Here is a 21,466-nt window from a genome sequence, read left to right on the forward strand (position 1 = left end):
TTAAGGCATTTGCATTTTTCACAGATGCATGCTCATAAAACCCGTGGACACTAGTAGATAAAGAACCAAATGGGTCAAATACCTCAGTGGTACAAATGAATGTAATTTCAGTGAAGCAAAACAGAGATTTAATTTCATTATTAATGAGTTTGTTCCATGCATTGTAAGAGATGTTTAACTCACCTGATTGCCAACTAAAAGAAGATGTTCTCCCAGCAGAAAGTCCTTTAGCATATCTTCCATTACCATCATGTGCTACAGAAACAAAAACACAATTTTCACACCTGCATTTGTACCCTCAAGTTTATGCATTCACTAATGACAGCAGTACAACAGGAACTTTTTCAGGATTTTGGACCAACATTTTTTGAACTTTACACTTACAGCTATTTATTTCATAGCAAGAGTCTCTCAGCCAATAATAGCAGAGGCAATCTATCCACTGACTAAAACAATGGAACAAAAAATACTAACTCTCCTTATGCATTTCCTCTGCTCCAACTGATTATGGGTGTCTGATTTCCCTAAATATGATAGAATCATAGGATGGTTTGGATTGGAAGGGACCTTAAAGATCATCTAGTCCCAAGCCCCTGCCATGGCAGGGACACCTTCCACTAGACCAGGCTGCTCAAAGCCCCGTCCAACCTGGCCTTGAACACTGCCAGGGACGGGGCATCCACAACTTCTCTGGGCAACCTGTTCCAGTGCCTCACCACCCTCAGAGTGAAGAATTTCTTCCTTATGTCTAATCTAAATCTACCCTCTTTCAGGTTAAGCCATTACCCTTTGTCCTGTCGCTACATGCCCTTGTAAAAAGTCCCTCTCCAGCTTTCTTGTAGGGCCCCTTCGGGCACTGGAAGGCTGCTGTAATATTTATTTCATGGTAATCACTCCTAATGCATTTCCTTTTAACCTAGTTGAACACTTGTCACTTAGAGTGCAAGAACTTTCATTAATATGTGTATGACAATTTTCCAGCAATTGTACTAGGAGGAAGGAAAATATATCCCAGTAGAACTTTACAGAAACTAAACAGAGGGAGTAAAAGGCAGCTGACATGAATATGCAAATTAAACACATGTATTTTATTTAAAGATTAAACACCATGTCTAGCTTAATGACAAATACTCTATTCTAATCAAGCTTTATTTGCAAGGAAAACAAATATAGGAAAACGCAAATTCAAGCCTATGTGTGTATTATGTGTCTTAACTTCTAAACTAAACTGCCTTATTGAAGACAAAGTGCTTGAGGTGTATTTTACATATATCCAATATCGTAAAAGGTAACACACACTGTATGTCATTTAACCTTATCTTTCTCCTCACAAATAACTTGTTTAAAAGGATTGAAAGGGTTTAAGAATAACATGACAATGTAGACTACTTTACTTGCAATAAAGCTGTGTATATTCCCCACTGTATCTAGTAAAAATAGGTCACCTGTAAGTAGGTCAGACAACCTACTTAGAGAAATGAACACTTGCCTATAGGTAAACATATTTTTTTCACATTATAATCTCATCTCTAGTACTTGATTTAAAACAAAACAAAAGCACAAAACAAAAAACAAACAAACCCCAAAACAAAACAGTAGCTTGCCTGTAATGTCTGAGCACAGAAATGCTCAGCCTAACTGTGTGAAAGATGTTTCAGGTTTCCAAATCTCTCCAGAACAGGGGCTGGGGGTGGCGGAAGAAACTCTTGTAAACACAGCTTAATACGACAAAATCCTAACCAGGCACGTCAAAAGAATACTGAACACTGAATACACAATTTAAAAAAAGGACTTCAAGGCTGATTTCTATATCTTCTGGCATATGTATACACTGGAAATCTATAACTGATGAGAATAACTTTGACCAGATACAGCATAAATTCTAGGAAGTTGCTTTTACCACACACACTGATTATATTCTTTTATTTTATTGCTAAGGCATGAATACTTCCTTCTGATGACTTTTTTTATCCTAACTTGCACAAATATGTGTACGTTACAGCTCCCCTGCAAAATAGTTCTCTCACAAGAGATACTACGTATTGACACTGCGTTGGTTTTTTTTTTTTTTTTTTTGCACCAGGACATAAATTCGCATTGTATCAGGATGCATTTCAGATTAATTATTTACACAAAGGACATTTAAGTAGACACACTGATATCATGTCAACTTTATCGACCCATGTTTCCCAATGCCTGGCCTGGAAGTGGCATTTGGCACGCCACCTCAACATTATTTCCACCCCTGTGCCACTTGTTGTGGACTGACAGCAATGTTCCATGGCAATGCCAAATTCCACCAGAACATGAAATGTTTCAAGACCAAACACAAAGAGGCAAAAACGATGTATTTTATTACATTGTACAGCACTGTGAAGGGCTGGGGGTATATTTTTTTTCTCTGTTTCAGTTTATTTCTGTAGTTTTTAGATAACAGAGATGAAGTATTGCTCTAGACTCGTAAATCAAATTTGTTCTCTGGCACTTGAATGACAGAACCACAAACTAGCAATACAGAAAATAAGAGTAGAATTCATTTAGCAATGGGAACAGCTATCCTGACTGGTATTTGGTTGTTGTTTCCTTCAGCTTTTGGAGTGCATAGCTACCAGGGACAGACACAGAGCAGTTCATTCTCTGCAGCATTTTTGACAGACGTTGCCTAAATAAAAGAGATGCATAATATCTGAACGCAGGTTGTGTACCATTTTCTGAAGCTATATGAAAGAAGGTGGAAAAAGCAACGCACATATAGGTCCGAGCAAGACTCAGGATTTCATTTCCAACAGACCCAAATGAAGTACATTACCGAAACGGCAACGCAGAACAAAATCTCACATGAAATGTTAGTGGGGGAAAATGAAGAAGACTGTCATCTGTTCCCCTTGCACAGCCTATCATCACCTTCGGCAGGTGATACCCTTATAGAATAGTCTTTCTGTGGAGAAATTGCATGTGAGGGAGGAAAAAAGAGTAGGAAAGGAAAAGTAAGTAAACCCACACTAGGCCCCTAAAAGAAAAGTATTTCACAAGATCATGCTACCAGTGTTGCCTGAGGCAGATTATTCTAAAGGTAACTCAGAGGTGATTCTCTTGCTAAGGATAGTCTGACAGTTCTGAGGCTTCCACGCTAGATGGAGAAGACAGCTGCAGGACAGCTACCTCCACAAAAAGGGTGTGGGAAAACAAAAACCCCAAAAACCAGTCACCAAGCCCTCCCCTTTTCCTGTGTTCACTCACTACTCCCTTTTATTGTGTTCACTAATTACTCTTACTCTTCACTACTACAAACTAATCAACACTAATAACTACTTAATAAGCTAAACTAATTAAAATAAATAGTAACTAATTAACTAATACCTAATTAACTAATCACTCTTCGCCTTGCTTTTTGAATATACACTGTTAATTCTAATAAAAGGCAGGTATAAATTCACGCAACAAGCCTGTAAAACACAGTCTCAGGTTGGGATTGATAATAAAATTACTCAACATTACTTCTGATCAAATTGTTCTAAATAAAATTAAGTTTAAGTTGCTGTCACTTCATATTTTATGAATATTCAATAGGATTGTTACAATCTCTTCACAAAGGGAGGGTGAAGACACATCTGGAATGAGCACCAAATCCTAAAGAAACTTCAGAAATATACTTCAGAAATATACTTCAGAAATATACCCTTAAAATTTAGTTAGTGCATGATTTAATCTATATGAGCATGCACATGTGTACACATTTAACAAACTTTTTGTACCTCAGAAGCCGGAGATTCATACTTACTTGTGCATTTTCATAAAACAAAACATCAGGCACCTTCATTTTCTCTGTTGAGTTATAAACTGGCATCGTCACAGACCCTATCTTCAGGATCCCATTGTTTATTTCACCTAGACATTTTTCAAGAAACAAGCAAATGTATCACTTAGAGCATCCTCTGAGCAGACATGCAATCTATCCCCAACACTTGCAAGGGACAATTCACAAATTTTAACAAGGCTGTGGGGTTGCAGTAAATGATTTCTATCTAAAGAAAGAGAACACTTGAAAGAGTATCTATTAACAAGAGGCTGCATTATCATTATTTTTAAATTGCAAAGAAGCCTATTACAAGAAATGATTAATAGATAATCTTATGGGAAAAGTACCATAAGAAACACTAGAAGTTGTGACTGCTGCCTTGGTTTAATTTCATACTCTCATTTTATTATTGGAATATCACTAATATTGTTAGGCTACATTTCCTTAATCCACAAGTTTCCTCGCTCCCATTCTCCCTGTTCTTTCTCCCCATCCCACTGGGGAGTAGGGTCCAGAGCGAAGTGAGCGAGTGGCCATGTAGGTGCACGGCTGAGGACTGGGACCAACCCACCACAACAGTATAGAAACACTGTTGATTCTCCCTTTCAGCATTGCATTTTTGCTCAGATGGGTTAATACCAGAGCACGTTTTGGTGAAAATTGGCTAAATTTGCACTTGTTGAAATAACTTCCAACTACAGGTCTGAGAGAAAGAGTAAATTAGAAAAATTTCTTAGATCAAAAGAACCATAAATTCTGTCCCTAGGAAAATAACAACTAAAGTGTAAAGAGTAATATTGTGCAATAAAAACAGCAATATTTTTTTGCCACTAGTTTCTTAATCTGGTATGGTATAAAATTGAAAATATCCTAATTTCTAAATAGATGTTTTTAGTTGGTCACCTATTATTCTACATGGTTCTATCTTTATGACATGAAACAGAGAAACAAAGAAAATTAGAGGGATGTGTCCAGATAAAAGAAAAAAGGCTAAGCAGGTAGCATCACACAACTGTCAAATTATTTCAGATTATTTTATATATATAGGTTTTATATATAGAAAAAATGAAAATACAGATATAATAATAGATGGATGGCTGCATGCGCGTGTGCGCGTGCGTGTGTGTCTGCTTGAGGGTAGGAAGGCTCTGTAGAGGGATCTGGACAGGCTGGATCAATGGGCCAAGGTCAATCGTATGAGGTTTAACAAGGCCAAGTGCCGGGTCCTGCACTTGGGTCACAACAACCCCAGGCAATGCTACAGGAGGAGAAAGACATGGGGATGCTGGCTGACAGCCGGCTGAACATGAGCCAGCAGTGTGCCCAGGTGGCCAAGAAGGCCAATGGCATCCTGGCTTGCATCAGGAATAGCGTGGCCAGCAGGAGCAGGGAGGTGATTGTGCCCCTGTACTCGGCACTGGTGAGGCCGCACCTCGAGTACTGTGTGCAGTTTTGGGCCCCTCACTACAAGAAGGACATGGAGGTGCTGGAGTGTGTCCAGAGAAGGGCAACAAAGCTGGTGAAAGGAGGCTGCAGCGAGGTGGGGGTTGGTCTCTTCTCCCAAATTACTAGTGATAGGACAAGAGCAAATGGCCTCAAGCTGCACCAGGGGAGGTTTTGATTGGATATTAGGAAACATTTCTTTACTGAAAGAGTGATCAGGCATTGGAACAGGCTGCCCAGAGAAGTGGTGGAGTCATCATCACTGGACATGGCACTTTGGGACATGGTTTAGGAGGCATGGTGGTGTTGGGTTGACAAGATGGATTTGATGATCCTAGAGGTCTTTTCCAACCTTAATGAGTCAATGATTCTACATATATATTATACTGTATATAATAGACACATTACTATATCTGTACTTACATATATATTTTTTTATATGCACACACATAAATAAAATATACAGAAAGATAATCTGTATTAATTAAAACCAAAGAGGTGTTTTCTACTGCAAAGGTGTAACAGTAAAAATACAGAAGTCAAATACATCACAAAACTGAGAATAAACAAAGAGAAGAATGACAGCAGACGCAACACTGGTGAAGTAAAGGAAAAGTTTAGTGAATGGATAATGGCAAATTGCTCAAAGTGTGCCTGACAGAAGATATGAAAAGATATATAGCTAGCACGAAGCCCAGGGGTCATGCAGGAATGAGAAAGCAGAAGTGAGAACAATGGCAGAAGCAGAAATATATGTGTAGCACTGAAGGCTACTACAAATGAGTCAAGCTGGATGAGGTAAAGAAACAAAGACCTGCTCGATAAAAGTGACACATAACAACCACAGCAATTTAAAGAGAATAAAAAGAAGGGAAACTAACAAAGAAGTGTGTGCCAGAATGAAAGGAAAACATAACCCAAGACTTTTACAAGATTCTCAGTGAGGAAAAGGTTGAATTTAACAGTGGAGAGAAAGAAGCTATGGTAAACAGAGCAGAGAAATATTAAGATCAAACCAAGGCTGTAACTGTACAGAAGAGTAATTTTCAGTGCAGGGGGGGAGGGAGCAGTCCAAGAAAGCCTGAGGCCATGAGGCCATGGATCTTACGGACTGGGAAACGCTTAAACAAGATGGAGAACAAAATTCCATGAGCTGGGAATACAGCAGACAATACAGAAGTATCAACATATTGAAAGCAGCACTGCATTCTGATAGAACAAAGTCAAAGGGATATAACTGAGGCAAAATACATTTAATTTTGAAGATAATTAATACACCTTTATATGCTCAACCGTCTGAGTAATGTTCATGAAGAGCAGGACAAAAGATGGCAGAAGCTTACATGTATAATCCTTTTCCTCCAGTTTCTTCATGTCATCTGAACTTGTCTCAATACGAGAATCCTGCAGATTTTTATGTAAAGCTGATCTGGCAAGGTTTGGTAAAAACCTAAATGAAGAAAAATAATAGGGACATTGTATTATAATGTTTTTTTAAAAAATGTTTTCAGTATTTTCTGTAATCTAAAATCAGTATGAAGTTTCACTTGGACCTCCAAACCCTGAAAATCTATTCCGTTCTCACTCAAATAGTCTTCAACATTCCACTTATCCCTAAGGACAGAAACTGAGCTTCTTCCATAGGCAATGAACTACATTTGTGGTTGTGTGCACATTTTAAAAGGCTTCAGTGTTATTGAATATTGTAACAGAGTTGTAATGTAGGATGGATTAGGACTGGATTAGGACTAGAAGTATGTAATGTCCTCATTTCACTGCCAGTAAGAGCTACAATAGGAACAATGTTTTTTTGGAAATACCTTTTCTCTTGACTTAGTTCACTTGGGCCCCAAGTTCCAAAGAGAAAGAGTGAGCTCTGAGGCGTCCAGAACTAGGCCCTTTCAGTTTTCCAAACCTCTTGAAAATTACAATTTCCTTTCTTTTGGAAAAACAAACCAAAACAAAAAAAAAACACCCCGAAAACAAAAACAAAAACCCACAGATAAAATCCCCACCAAAAACCAAAACCCAAACAACCAAAAAAACCCCTAGATATTCATCACTTTTCTAGATAGAGCTTTTAGAAGTGAAACTAAGCCTCCACCAAACGTCTAGTCATACTAGACTTTAATATAACCCTGCTTTGAGTGTTTTGAGACAGTGAAGTAATACTGATAATGGTGACCTAACATATAACGTAATCAAACATCTTCACAAAGATTAAAAAGACTACAGAGTCATTTCTACTTACCTCCTAGGTTTCAGAATACCACAGAAATACTTCTAAAGCAATGACACACTTTACAGAGCAAGAGAACAATTGTATTATCTAGTAAAACATATTAAAAGCTATCTTGCATGTTAGCAACTGACCAAGAAGCTCTTGAACTTCTACCAAAACTAGCACTTCTACCTGGAAAGGCAGGCTTTATTAACAGCATAGTAAAGGCTTTCATCTGGATATTGTGACAATCGACGACAAATTCGCAATAGTTGTCGAGTAGACAAAGACGAAGCCAGTGACTGTGCCTGTCAAAAAACACAAGGTAGTTTAATTATTTGATCTCTGGGACTGGATCTCAGGGATCTAAACCAAACAAGTCAGGAGAAAAAAAGTAATCAAAAAAGAATTATTTCAACTTTTCTCCTAATTCATAGGTGCTTTCTACCTCCTACAGCAGCTTGTACTTTTTAATCTGCAAGCTTGTAATTCTGTACTTGTTGCAGTAATTCACTGCCATGGAAATCATGATGTCAGAAGATTAGTCTTACGATTTCACTTGATAAGGAACAGGAAGAAAAGTGTGTTGATAACTAAATTTTATTTGCTATATAAAACCTAACGCTAAACAATACTAACAATAGCAAGGAGGTTAGCCACTGCAGAAGGATCAGTGTCCTAAAATCTCATCTGCTCTTCACAGATGGAATATGAGCTCCACATGTAATGCTCTGGCAAAAGGGTCTGGCAGGATTCTTGGATGTATAAACAAGACAACACTGGGCAGCAGTAAGGAGATTGTATCACCTCTGCACACGCCTTCTGGGCGGGCCATTACTGGAACACTGTGTCCTTTTCTGTTGTCCACATGTTAAAATAAATGCTAAAAACTGGACATGATTCAGCAAAGACCTATGAAAATGATCCAACGCCTGGGAAGGCAGACCTCAAACAAATACAGCAAAATTTAAACAAACAAACAAAAACCCCAAACAAGTGACCATGTATTTCAAGACAGATATAAAGACTGAGAAAGAAATCATTCTATAATTATATCTACCGGATGAAGGTATCTAATACAAATAGGTTCCTTATTTTAGCAGGAAACACACAACAATGAGAGCAATCTGATAAGTCACGCCATGCTTTCCCTGGGTCAAGTGAAATATTTTAATTAGGTAATTTAAAAACATTTTGGTTTGGTTCATATAAATGATTTCTAACTGCATTACAATTATGTTAACATATTATGCTATTTCAATTGGAAAAAAACCCTGAAATTTGCCATCCAGGGAAAAAAAAAATAGAGAAAAGCAACACTTCATGAATTGCAGAGCATTTCCCCCCCGCACCCCCTCCTTAATTTCTGAGCATCAGAAATGTCTTAACACCAATTCTTTCCCCTGGAAAACTGCAGTTTTGACAAACAGGCATTAATATTAAAAAAAAAAAATTCAGTTCTATGAAATTGTATAAAACTTCTCGAATGCTGAGAAAGCAAAGGATCATACTTTTTGGCATAGCTCCTAGCAATGAGCAAGAATGATTTAGGCTGGGCTAACAGCAAAGATTACTACTCCTGCTCTTTGTGCTTTCATTGATGGAAGACTGTGAAGCATCTTCTGAGACTTCATAGTTTACCACCCAGCATTATGGACGCTGTGATGCAAATGATAGCATTTCAAGCGTTATTTCAAGACTTACTCAGCCACGTGTGAAGCATGGACAAGGGAGAGGGGTGAGTGCTGTATCCTTGTTATCCCTGCTCACTAGCCAGAACTCTCACTGCCTTTGGAGATTAAATTCTCTTTGCAAAATTATCTTAAAACAGCTGAAAGGTTCCCAAACAGAGTAAGTTTTGGTAGGTAAGCAATCCTCCTAGGTCACAACCCATGGGACTGCACTGATGGAGAAGAGCAGCTAGGCTTAGTGACTGGGGTAATGTATTGCATACATTGTGCCACCTTGATAAGTCCAGTCTCTAAGGACATGGGCATTCTAAAGTCTAAATAATATACGGCATCAGATCCTGCACTGAAATAAATAAGCGCAGAGGACAGGACCACAGAGAAAAAGCTGTATCACACCTTCTGAATATTTGCAACTGGCAGTTAAAAGTTTTGGGAACACAATTTCCACTTTTCTCCTACCTGCCTTTTTTTTTTCTTTTTTTATTTTCTATTGAACAACTGTAAACTCAAAATTGGGTTAGTGACAGTCTTCATAGTATTTATCTGTGAGGTATCTAATTCAACAGGATCTTGATTGTGGTCTCTAGATTCTATTGTAAATCAAGCAAACAATTACAATGACGCAGACAACGCCCACAGGCTGAATACTCTACAGGTATTCTTCTATTGTTAACAAAATCACTTTAAACAATGGTTAATATTTCAGGATAATCTCTGGCAGAGGCTTACTTACTTAGGCAACTCTATAAATAGCGTGATATACCTAAGGCACACATTTCAATTCTCCGCACAGGTGTGCTATTCCCAACATGCCTCATGTCACTGCTCATCTACAATAATCCTCCCTTGATCCATACTGTGAATCGCTTCTCATCCAACATCACATACTTCTCATTTAGATACTTCGCAATGCTATAGGCATCCACATATTTGGAAAGGATTTTTGGCTCCATTCGGGCATGGTATGTCTCTAAGTATGTCAAAACCAATAAATTTACACATTAGATGTAGGAAGCTAAATAATTACAACACTGACCCAAAGGTGTACCTGGAAGTCAACCATTTGACTTACTTTTTTAAGCTCAGAAGACCATAACAGCCTCTCTCAGCTTCTTAAATAGTAATACTATAAAAACTGTTACTATGTGAAAATCAAGAAGACTAAGGAGAATGGATTACATTTGTATACCAGTTAAACTGCTGGATTCTACTAAAAATGTTTTACATTTTAGTTACATTAAAAACATCCAGTGCTTTAGTTGCCATAGCAATAATTTCTTTTTCTTTTCACCACGATTTGACTGTATCTTTTTAAAGAATTTCGTGGTTACTATGTCAGCAGAATTTATTTTTCTTGAGAAGACTTCTTTAATAGAATAGCCTGTAGCAGTAACACAGCCAGGAGTTCTGGAGTTTTCCTTTTCTGAGCCTTTGCTATTTTATAATGGCTATGTAGTTCCCATTAACCAAAAAGCCCCAATGATTTCAGCTATCGACATTCCAATTACTAAAGTGAAGAAATAAAAAATATTTGGATACACATGAGTATATCCATACCTATTCAAAAGGGCACGTCAAGCATGTTTCACTGTGAGCCATGTACCTACAACCACCACCACGTGTACTGTTCTGCCTGACTTCTCTGGGATTCGGGCAATTTCCTAACAGCTTTACTTATGCAGATTCTAAAAATGTACATCATAAATCAAAAAGGTTTACAGTATACAGTGCAGTAATTGCCAGCAATAATTTTCTGGGGCTGATTTTCCAATCAGGCAGCCTTTGAAATAACCCTATAGCTTAGCATGTTTCACCTAGCTTTTGTTAAACAGTCACAGTCAGAGAAAGTAGATTTAAAATAAATAAATAAATAAAATAAAATAAAAATAATTAAAAGGCTTACTGTAGCATCATTTGTCTCACGAAGCTTGTGTGTTAATGACAACAACTGCTCTACAGCAGCACTGGGTACATTTGGAATCTGCTTGAAAGAAAAACAGAATTAATCTTACTGCAAGATATGCAAGTTCCATATACAGCTATACCCAGATTCAACAAGCGCACAGTTGCTGCAGTTGCTTTATGTCAACCAAAAAGGAATACGGTTTTGACAAAGAGCATTTTTCTATTATGGCATCATTTAATATCACAATAAGAATGCAAATTTATATCAATACCATTAAAAGACAGGCAGGTATGCTGCTTTGATAAGCTTTGAAAATGTAGACTCATTTATACTACACTGAAATAGCAAAATGTTTTTTATGTAGTAAATGATCATGTTCAGTAAGCAATAGTCAATAAGTGCCTAAAATAGTGAACGTACTTACCATTTCTTTAATAACCTTAATTTCTTCACTCTTGCTTAAAGATCGAACATTATGAAAAAGAAACAGCGTCAGAAACTCTGGACCCAGCCATTGTTGGCTACTACTTCCAATGACAGGAGGTTCTGCTAAGACCACAATTCTAAAAGAAGGATGGATTGGAAAGATAGACCTGTGAAAAAGAGAGTTTAAAAATACATTACTGACTTAAGCAGTGAATATAAAATTTAATTTTTACAATAGAAGAAGAAAAAAAGAATTATTGTACAGAATCATATCACAGTCTATTCACATAATTTGCAATGCAACTTTATTAAAAAAAGGCAAAGACTGCATAATGTGACTTCCAATTTTATAAATGTACAATATTTTAATGATCAGAAGGGTACCCAAGCCTCATCATCTCATCTGCAGCAGGATCTGCATGCCTCAAGATGAACAATACCAGCAACCAAGCTACAGTCCGCTGTGTTGTATGTCTGAAATTGATACTACTCACTCATCTGACGGACCTTTATAAGTGCTTTACCTGAAGCAGAATGTCTCACAGGCAAATCAGGGAGAGAACAAGATCTATTGGAGCTGCAGTAATGAGTAACTTTTACTCGATTCAGCTGACAGAAAGGATGACATTGTAGAGGTTGGCCTAGATACCATGAAGAGCTGGATTTAACAACAGTTGAGGAACATGCCCTTTACTGACGCTTTTTGTGGCCCTTGGAAAATCACCTAGATTCTTGGGTGGGATTAATATGCCTAACTTCATTAATATTCCTGAAAGTTATACTTCAAAGACTAAACCAGTCAGCTCACCCTTGGCTAATTTTAGAGTCAGCATGGGGAGACAGGTCCCTCCAACAGCAGATTATGACTTACAAGAACTTAAGAAACGCCCTGCTGTGTCCTTCAACCTACCCACCTCGCTACATGGCCTGTCTCTAGTTACGACAGCTGGAGATACTCCTTGGGGAAAGCATATAAGTCTAGCCACTACCAGTAGTCTGACCCCTCATATTCTCCCAGCACCCACAATCATATCTTCAAAGACATTGGAAGGTCTATCTCTATTTGCGTTAATGTCTGTTTACTCACAAACTTGTCCAACCCCTTTCTGAACTTCATCCTGTCTGCCTCCTCAACTTCCTGTGGTAACACATGCACTGTTCATGGTTGTAAAAGGTGCTTTTATTATTGTTATCTTTTAAATCTTTGTGGAACTGACCTGCTAGCTTCAGTCAGTGTCCCCGAGTTCAGGATTTGGTGACTAACAGTCTCTTAGACACCTGCCTATTTGATTCCACTGAAGATAATGGGAGCTTACTGTGATCAACACAGACTTAAATATTCAACTTCTAGACGCATGTGTTAGGGAAGTAGAAGACCACTGCCTTGGTTTTTGGCATCTTTGCCTGCTTCATTATCTTTTGTCTCCCTTATCTATGTAGTATTATCATCTCTCCAGACTGGGAATTCATTGGTACTCATCAATCAGCACTATTGCATGACCTCTAGAAGCAGCAAAAATAACAGAAAGTAACAATTCAGACACAAAAGCCAGTCAAATGGTACAAGGAGGGCCTGTTTTCAACAATTAATTTCACATTACTCTTATTAAAATAGGAGACATTAATTTGGAAAAATCAAGTGGAATTTAATTAGACAGCTTATATTGCTAGATATGCCTGTTATCATGTAGTTTTCTGAATAAATTACTACATTTGAAATCAGAACACTTGGAGGCAAGCATTATTCCTGGTTAAACTGGGGGTGGGGTGGGGGGGTGGGGTGGGGAAATGATGGCATAAGCAAGAAAATGTGAAGACAAACTATGACCATTAAACATAAATTAACAAATCTACTGCATAGTTGCCGCATTTGTTTGTCACAACAATAAACCTGTGACAGAGAGCACTTATAGCAGTCTCTTGTATCAAAGCAAACACAGGGGGTGGCATGAGGTAGTCTCAGCTGAAAGTCATAAGCCTAGAAGCTACTCCCTGATTGATAAAAATAGAAATAGATGTCTGAAAACATCACATGAAAGAGGAACCAATGGGAATGTCACTGTCACTAAGCATAAAAGAAGGTCAGGGAACATTAGCCAACCTTATTATAGAAGAAAACATTTCCTAGATAGGATAAATACATATTCTTCTAGAATCACACCCCTCTCCCTGCCATTAATAAGAAGAAAACAACACTCCTCCAGAAATCCACCAAATTCAGAGGAGCAATTCTGTCCCTCTGCAATACCATAAGAAAACACAAGAAGCAGTCAGCTTTCCCTAGTAAAGGGAATGCATTTGTACTACCTCCACGTCACCGCCTAACTCAAAGGGCATGGTGGGGACAGCCAGGGAGGGTACGTGGAAAAGTAGTGAGGACAGGAGATGCAGAGTCAGAGCAAGCTAACTTGGTGATATCAGTTAAAGTCACTGACGTACTCTTTAGACTTGGACATATCACAACATCACTGCTGTAGGTTTCCAGTTTGTAAACATGGATAAAACTACTTGGCTACTTCAAAAGCCTATTGTTTGGACTGATGTTTGCAATGTTGAAAATGTCAAGCTAAGTGTATTATTAAAACAAATGCCACAAATTACTCAATCCTGCAATGCTCTGAAAGTTCCCAGCTTCCAACAGTGCAACAAAAGAGCTTCAAAGTTTTACCATCGTATTACAGATCAAGTCTCTGAAGGAATATAATACAGAACTCCTACACGGAGCTATATTTCATAAAAGAGAAATCTTTCACATCTTGTGTTCTTTGCAGATGAAAGCTGCAAAAGAGTATCTTGTTAAAAAATTGACACCTTTTAAATTAATAAGCCTCAAACACAGTGGGAAGATTTGGTGCTAGTTGATTGATACAAAGAGTCTCTATCCTTCTCCCTATTAAATGTTTACTGACAGCACAGGTAGCACAGCTTCCTAAGAATATGTGTGTCCTTTTGACATCAGTGTTTAATTCCAAACAAGGATTACTGCCACTGCTCTTGAGAGGAAAATCAGAACACAGTCTGTTCAAGCTCATTTTAGGGAAATATTTTCTTGTTATTGACACATGGTCTGTGCAATTGAAATTTCTCCTAAAAAGAGAAAAGAAAAAAATAAAAAGGTAGAATGGCATTCCTAATGCCACCTTGCAAAACCGAACTATTTTTGGTCATCTCTTCCTGTGACATGATCTAATAAATCTCATTTTCTAGCAAATTTTATGAGTTAGGAATTGTTATAATACTAGGACCACAATGACCTATTGTTGTTTTCTTGCCATTTTTCTTAAATTTCACCACAGTATAAAATAAACAGTTTACTTTATCTGAAATTCGCTGAACTGGAAAAGCAAACCCACAACAAAAAAAAATGAAGTAAAATCTTGAACATTTAAGCAATTGAAAACTTTTATTGCTTGCTAAATTTGCTCCCTGCCACATTTTATATTTGTCTCATCTACTGCATGTTCCCTTTCAATCTAATCACATGGAAAATAATCCACCGTCTGCAGGGCATTAAAACCACCCATGCATTATGAGTGACTTCTTTGAGCTTTTGCACAATCCTATTACATACCTACGTCTAGATTTTCCTATAACAGCTGCCTTTCTGCTCACCACACCAACGACTTATCACCTCTCTGCGTGTGTGCGCGTGTTGTGGGGTGGATATACACCCAAACAGATTAAAATACTGCATCATAATACAAACCAATACTTCGCTGCTCATCTTGTACAGGCAGAAATCTTGGATACGCACAGTGTCTCTTTCTCTTAATCTCTGAACCTCTTCAGGAAAATGAATCATACAATCATTAAACGAATAAGGAATCAGCAGCTATAATTTCCATCTATGTAAAAGATCTTTAAGGACCATCTGTCACTTTCTCAAGGGCAGCTTTATTTTTCCCCTCCTCAAACTCGTAAACAAGAATACTTAGTTACCTCAAATGAGTGAATGTCATCTTACTGTGACTGCTTTCTAACTTAACCCTACAGCCAAACTGGTACAAGAAAGAACAGAGAAAAAAAGTACTCTGTGCCCACTACTAGTTATCTTGTAGCTTATAGGCTTTCAGCAGGCCAAGGAGTATCTCAAAATCTCACACAGGCAAAAGTACTGCTTGCACTTGTTCAGTCCTGACAGAGCTATTGCACCCACCAGTCTGAAGCCCTTCTCAGAAAAATGCTAGTAGACATGACAGATGTAGAAATGCAATAAAATAATAGTGAACTCATAACTCAATGACACTAACATAATTTCAAATAAGAAAATATTTTATTACCTTTGTAGGAGCTAATAAAACTTTTAAATGAAGTGTCCAAAAATATAATTTATGAATAATAGTGTTTTAACCTGCAAAACTTAAAAATTACCTGAAAACCAAAAAATACTTTTGTCCAGCAGTGCTAATAATACTGCCATGGTTTAAGCACAATCACATTCTCTACTGTAATACCGTTTACATTCATATACAGAGGCACGTGATTTCTTTAGACTGTAGTGTAATCTGAAATACCATCCCTTTATTTAAAAAAAACCCTCTTGACTTATCAGGGTTGGAAATCAAGTGACAGATTGTGCAGTAATCTCCTTTCTATTCTACTACATATATGAGTATTATTACTATCAACACACTAAAAATTAAAGGCACTAAAATGGCAAAAAAATATTAATTTTTTTTTACTATCAAGTATTTTCATATAGCTTAGTACAAAATGTGTCTTGCTTGTCTGAAGAAGGGATGCCCTAAAACTTCTCCATTAATACCTCAAATTCTTCTCTTCTTAGAAATGGGAAAAATCTTTAGGTGTGTCAAATTCTTTTACAAACACATACTAAAATATTGTTTACAGAAGTTTTGGGTCGTTGTTTAGGAATAGTACTCCTTTTCTCTAAGAGAGTTTGAAATGAAAATTCTGATTTAAAATTCCATTCATAAAGTAATGAGTCCAAGTAGTCTACTGAAAAGCATTATCAGTGGTTCTTTTCCATTATGAAAGAAATATCTGTATTTATGTAACTTACAACAGCATCTGGCCACCTCAGCAGTGAGTCTTAGATTAAGGGAACAGAGAGTAACAGTGAGTTATTTTGTATTTATGAATGATTAGAAGTAGCACAGAAGACAAACTGCAAACTCTACTACAAATAATCACTGTAATCAAGAACACTCATGCACAGCAAAGCTGACCCAAATTGGTGGGGGAAAAAGTACGTACTCCATGTTCTCAGTTTCTCTGACATCTGGCAGAAAGGTATCAGTTCTGCTCTATCACAGCTGCCTTCCAGCCTCCAGCTATTGCTTTTTTCTGAAACCCTGAAGATGGCCTTGTCGTCTCCTATTCTAATGATATCCTAATGAAGCTCTTGGCTTCTTTCTTTCAAAACCTGCTCTTTCAGAAATACTCCTTTTTCTCTTGATCTTATATCTCCTCTGTTTATGACTATTTTCAGCTACTTCTTTTATGTCCTGCCTGACCGCTTCGACACTGAAAACTGCCATGCACTGATGTGATTTTAAGTTTGTTTTTACCTCTTCCTCTGTTTCTCAGAAGAACTATGTTAGTACATGAGATCAGGTTGATAATAAAAAGGTGAATATTAAAATAAAAAGGTACTTTTGTAACTTAATATGTATTCTATGTACCATATTGATTCCCAATATACATACGGGAACAGAGGTTGAATGAGTGGGATTTAGGAAAAAAAGTCAGAATAATCTCCTGACTCAAACAAAATTTGAAGCCACTTTCCATAGGGAACTCCCTTACTGTAAAATTAACAGTAGTCTTAATGTGTCACTCATCAAATATCCCAGATTCAGTCCCAGCAGAACTGGGAATGACAGCGTATATTCTGCAGGCCTGGCAAAGAGCAACTGTACCAAAATTACTTTAGACAAACCCAGTAAATCAGGATTAGTAAAGCTCTCTTTTCGTCTAACATAGAAATACAGCTAAGGCCACCAGCCACAGCCACTGATCCACAGCGAGAGGGGCGATATTTCTCATCAGTACAGAAAGCATCTCCCAGCCGCGATTCAGAAGTAAGAATTTGCCCAGCCAATCTGCTAATAAATTCAAGGTACAATACATTCTACATAACATCTCCACAAGGCAATATTTTGCAGGCAAATGAGGTACAGTCAGCACCATTGTGTTTTCCTAGTTTGTCATTAAATCAGCTGTCAGTAGCCTAGATATCATTCGATGAGAAGGCGTCTGGAGAGAAGGGCTAATTCTGCACAGCCTTTCTACAACACTGGAAGGTATTGCAGCTTACAGTGACAGGTAACTGCTGCTCAAAAGGACGAGTAGCAGGGAGGAATGCAGTCCTGGAATCAACGAGCAACTATTGACATTGTATCCTTGAGCCAGTGAAAGGTAATGATGTTTTCAGAATACGTAAGGGACCAAAACCAGGATGAGGTCCTGGAAAACCTTCAGTTCCTCAAGGGCTAACGAGAACAGTGCCCCCTGTACAGAGGAGTGGTTCACTGATGCCAAAGAAGCCCACAGACAAAAAAAAAAAAAAAGTGTATACATGTTTGCATTACTTTTCCCTGGCTTCTTTTGAGTAAGTCAGTACAGCAGGAAGTTGAACAAAGGCCAGATTGAACACTTCACCTAGGAGAAGGTGGGACTGTGGACTTCAGCTAATATGGTACCAAGGATTTTCATCTGTATCCAAGATGGTGCTAAATGGTCACACTCAGCTTCCAGATGCAAGAATGCCTACACAGCGGGGTTTCTGCTTGTTTGTTTTTAAGACCAAGTACTAATCAGAAATACACTCCTGTTTAAGACAACACACACACCTCATTTATGGATTAGAGGGCAAAAGCTCACTGTCAGTCAAACAGATAATTTAGAACTTAGCAATTCACAATACACTATGTTGCAAAACATTAAGGTGGATAAGTAAAAGCAGTATGTGGTGATCTGAAGGAAAGGGGGACAGTCTTCTGAGGAAAGCCAAAAAAGACTTTTGGAGCCTCCAAAGTAGCCTCCAAGGTAGCCAAAAGCAATGTACAGCTAGCACTGAACAGCAGAACCAAAATGTTACTCAATGACACTGAAGGGAAAGTGTGTACAGAGGTGTCACAGTAAGAAGAGATGGGTCTACAGAATAGCCACTGAAGAAGACAGCTTGGACAGTTCTCATGGTCTAACAGATAATGAAGGTTATAAGGAAGTCCACTGCCAAAACAGCCACAGTTAGAACAAACAGGGAGACAGAGATTCCAGATGTAAAGCACTATTCCTGTGAGAGAGATTTGATCCGGGAAGAGGGGCAAGTACTGAAGATGAATGTGTGACGAATAGTCTAGTTTCTGGAGTATAGTGGCATGAGCTACAGGGTACCTTGCAGTAAGCAAACAGCACAGCCACTGCCATTCTGCCTGAAAGCACCTTGGACAGGACCATGAACATGGAGCATTGAGAAGACTCACACAATGACAAGATGTATTTTCAAGTACAAAGTCCATGCAAAGTTGGGATACCATCCAAAATGGATCCTTCGAGCCTTTTTGCTTCTTTTCAAAGTCTGGGCTTAAAATCCTAACAAACAGAACACTTCCCTGATACATAGTTCTACACTCAAATAAAGAAAATGCTGGAAATGCCCATCTAGCTGGGTGTATGGCCTCAGTAGCATGGATACCATTTGCAACAAGTAGGTTTAGATTACACCATACCTTTAAAAAAAAAAAAATCAAAATAAATACTATGGAAGACTTAAAATGAAGTTTGGGTTGTTTTGTTGTTGGGATTTTAAAAACAAACAAACAAACAAAGCCCCCCAAAAAAACCAAACACAGTGTTTTGGATCAAAAGGGAACTAGAAATAACAAAACAACCAGGCAGTAAAAGAAAAAAACAGCCTTTCTAAAGGGTGGACTACAAAGGAGATCAAAAAAATTGTATTCAGCCAGACAACTGAAAGAAACGGGGTGGCACATCATGAATGCATCCCTACTATAACCGATAAGTTGTCTTCAAAGTCTGGGCACATGCACACCCTGCTGTGTAAATATGAACACAGACATCTGACATAAAACTTCTACTGTTTTTTCAGAGGTTAGAGCCATTTAAAAATCCCAGTATGTTTAGCTCCTTATATATTACTGAATATAAGATTGTATTTGTTTTGACGTACACTCAACAATATCCCTCCCATTAACTAAAACTGGTCAGCAGTGTTTGACTACGTATCAAGCATGGCCTCAGAGGACTAGAAAACTTTTCTATCTGTGGAATGTTTCTAGCAGACAAGTGGAAGTGAAGAAACAAAAAGAGTAAGCATAATGGGTCCCAACCCATCCTTAGGATTTCCTGCCCCATATTAGTTGTAAATTAAATACAAGCTTTCTAAGCTCATGAGGCAAAAGAAAGTAACAACTTCAGTTGACCTTTATTTTCCAACACTCTTAATAAAATGTTCCAAAATGAAATATTATATACCACTATATTTATATTTTTATGTACTTATAATTTCTCTTCAATGTCTAACTCTTTCTGTGAAAGGATATTGAATGTTTTCCTTTTCGTTCAAGCACTCTAAACAGGATATAATTTTCTCATGCCACAAAAAGGAAAAAAAGCTCATGAGGAAGCTGACGTATAATATCTGGTTCTCTTACTGATTAGAAGGTATCAATTTAATAGGGAAGCATTCTTTAATTATGTTTTTGTTAAAAAAAAAGAAGGGGAAAAAAAGGATAAAAAAGAGAAAAACAGAAAAGAGATTAAAGCTCTTCACAGCATGAAATGGTGTTTGCATTCTATAGTGATAGCTGCCACCTTACCTTTCCTGTAGTTTCTCATCAGAGATCTGTAGTTCTTCTTTTAAGTTTTGGTATCTATCTTCCCTTAACAATCTGGTGCCGTCATAGAGAGTCAATTCTCTGTCATGTATTAGTCTGTTTGAAAATAAAGAATACGCTCTATCTAGCCTTTGATTACTTTTCAAAATACTTATATCAAATAACACTTTTTTTAAAAGCTACCTCAGTCAACACAGGTTCGAGTAAAAAGAAGTTGTATCAATTTAAGATGCATCCAGGTGTGGAGGTAAAATAATATGCAAAAGTAAACAGTTTCATCCCATATAGTCACTTAGTCCACTTAGTTTAAATACATATGGTAAGAAAATGAAAAATAAAAAATTCTCTCTTGCCAGTAGAGTGTGCATAAATGGCAAGAAAAAGCCATTCTGTTATACTTGTACCAAGTAATATACTTCTGTTTTGTTTCTTGAAGCAATACATTTCAGTTGGCTTTAATGATTAACTTACATAATGACCCAGCTTTTATTTTTTTATGCAGAAGTTGATTAGATATAACGCATGCACAGGCCAAGAAAAATCAGAAGGCAAAGCTACAATGATTCAAACGGGAAAAAAAGGCAAGTGTAATTCTCTCTTCTGCCCTTCTGCATACATATGTACTGAAAGAAGGACCAAAATTTTTGCTACAATTTGTTTTTAAAGCTGGTGATGTCCTTTAAGTTTGCAAAAGGCAGTATACAATACAGGCATGGGAAATAGCAGAAAAATTTGACCTGACACTACAGATCATTATTAATATAGTAGTTGCTGTTACTACTTCTTTCTGCAAAGTTTAATTTATTTTTTATCTAATTATGAAATAATGTTTAGAAAGAGTTCTTTGCAATCAATATAAAGTATGCTTTTACATGTAACTGTAATGACCACATTGTATTTAGAAGCAGAATGCATTCAAAGTATTTTAAACATTTTGACATCTTGCGTTTTCAGATCACTGCACAAATACCACTGATTTTTAGATTTTGTAAGTTTAGAGTAGAATCTAGCTCATTCTTCAATTCAGACTTATCATCTGTATTTACAAAGAGCTGAAATTTTCTGTATTATTAGACTTAAAAAGAACATGAAAGAACTGCTTATGCTTTTGAGTATGTAAAGACTGAACATAACATACTCCACGCAACTTCAATG

General features: G+C 37.4%; 1 protein-coding gene across 2 annotated transcripts in view; it reads right to left on the reverse strand.

The window, feature by feature from the left end:
- VWA8 (von Willebrand factor A domain containing 8) overlaps nt 1-21,466 on the reverse strand; it is a 195,603-nt gene that overhangs the window by 116,638 nt on the left and 57,499 nt on the right. Inside the window, exons 14-20 of one of the 2 annotated variants that reach the window (XM_064440807.1) lie at nt 20,294-20,407; nt 11,485-11,653; nt 11,058-11,135; nt 7,656-7,771; nt 6,586-6,692; nt 3,782-3,888; nt 184-255 (exon numbers count right to left, since the gene is read on the reverse strand). In XM_064440807.1, the coding sequence (XP_064296877.1) occupies nt 184-255; nt 3,782-3,888; nt 6,586-6,692; nt 7,656-7,771; nt 11,058-11,135; nt 11,485-11,653; nt 20,294-20,407 (763 nt within the window). Of the gene's footprint in view, nt 1-183; nt 256-3,781; nt 3,889-6,585; nt 6,693-7,655; nt 7,772-11,057; nt 11,139-11,484; nt 11,654-20,293; nt 20,408-21,466 lie in introns of both variants that reach the window. The other variant, XM_064440806.1, reaches the window with a different exon arrangement.

Source organism: Phalacrocorax carbo, chromosome 1, assembly GCF_963921805.1.
Source record: "Phalacrocorax carbo chromosome 1, bPhaCar2.1, whole genome shotgun sequence".
NCBI lineage: Eukaryota > Metazoa > Chordata > Aves > Suliformes > Phalacrocoracidae > Phalacrocorax > Phalacrocorax carbo.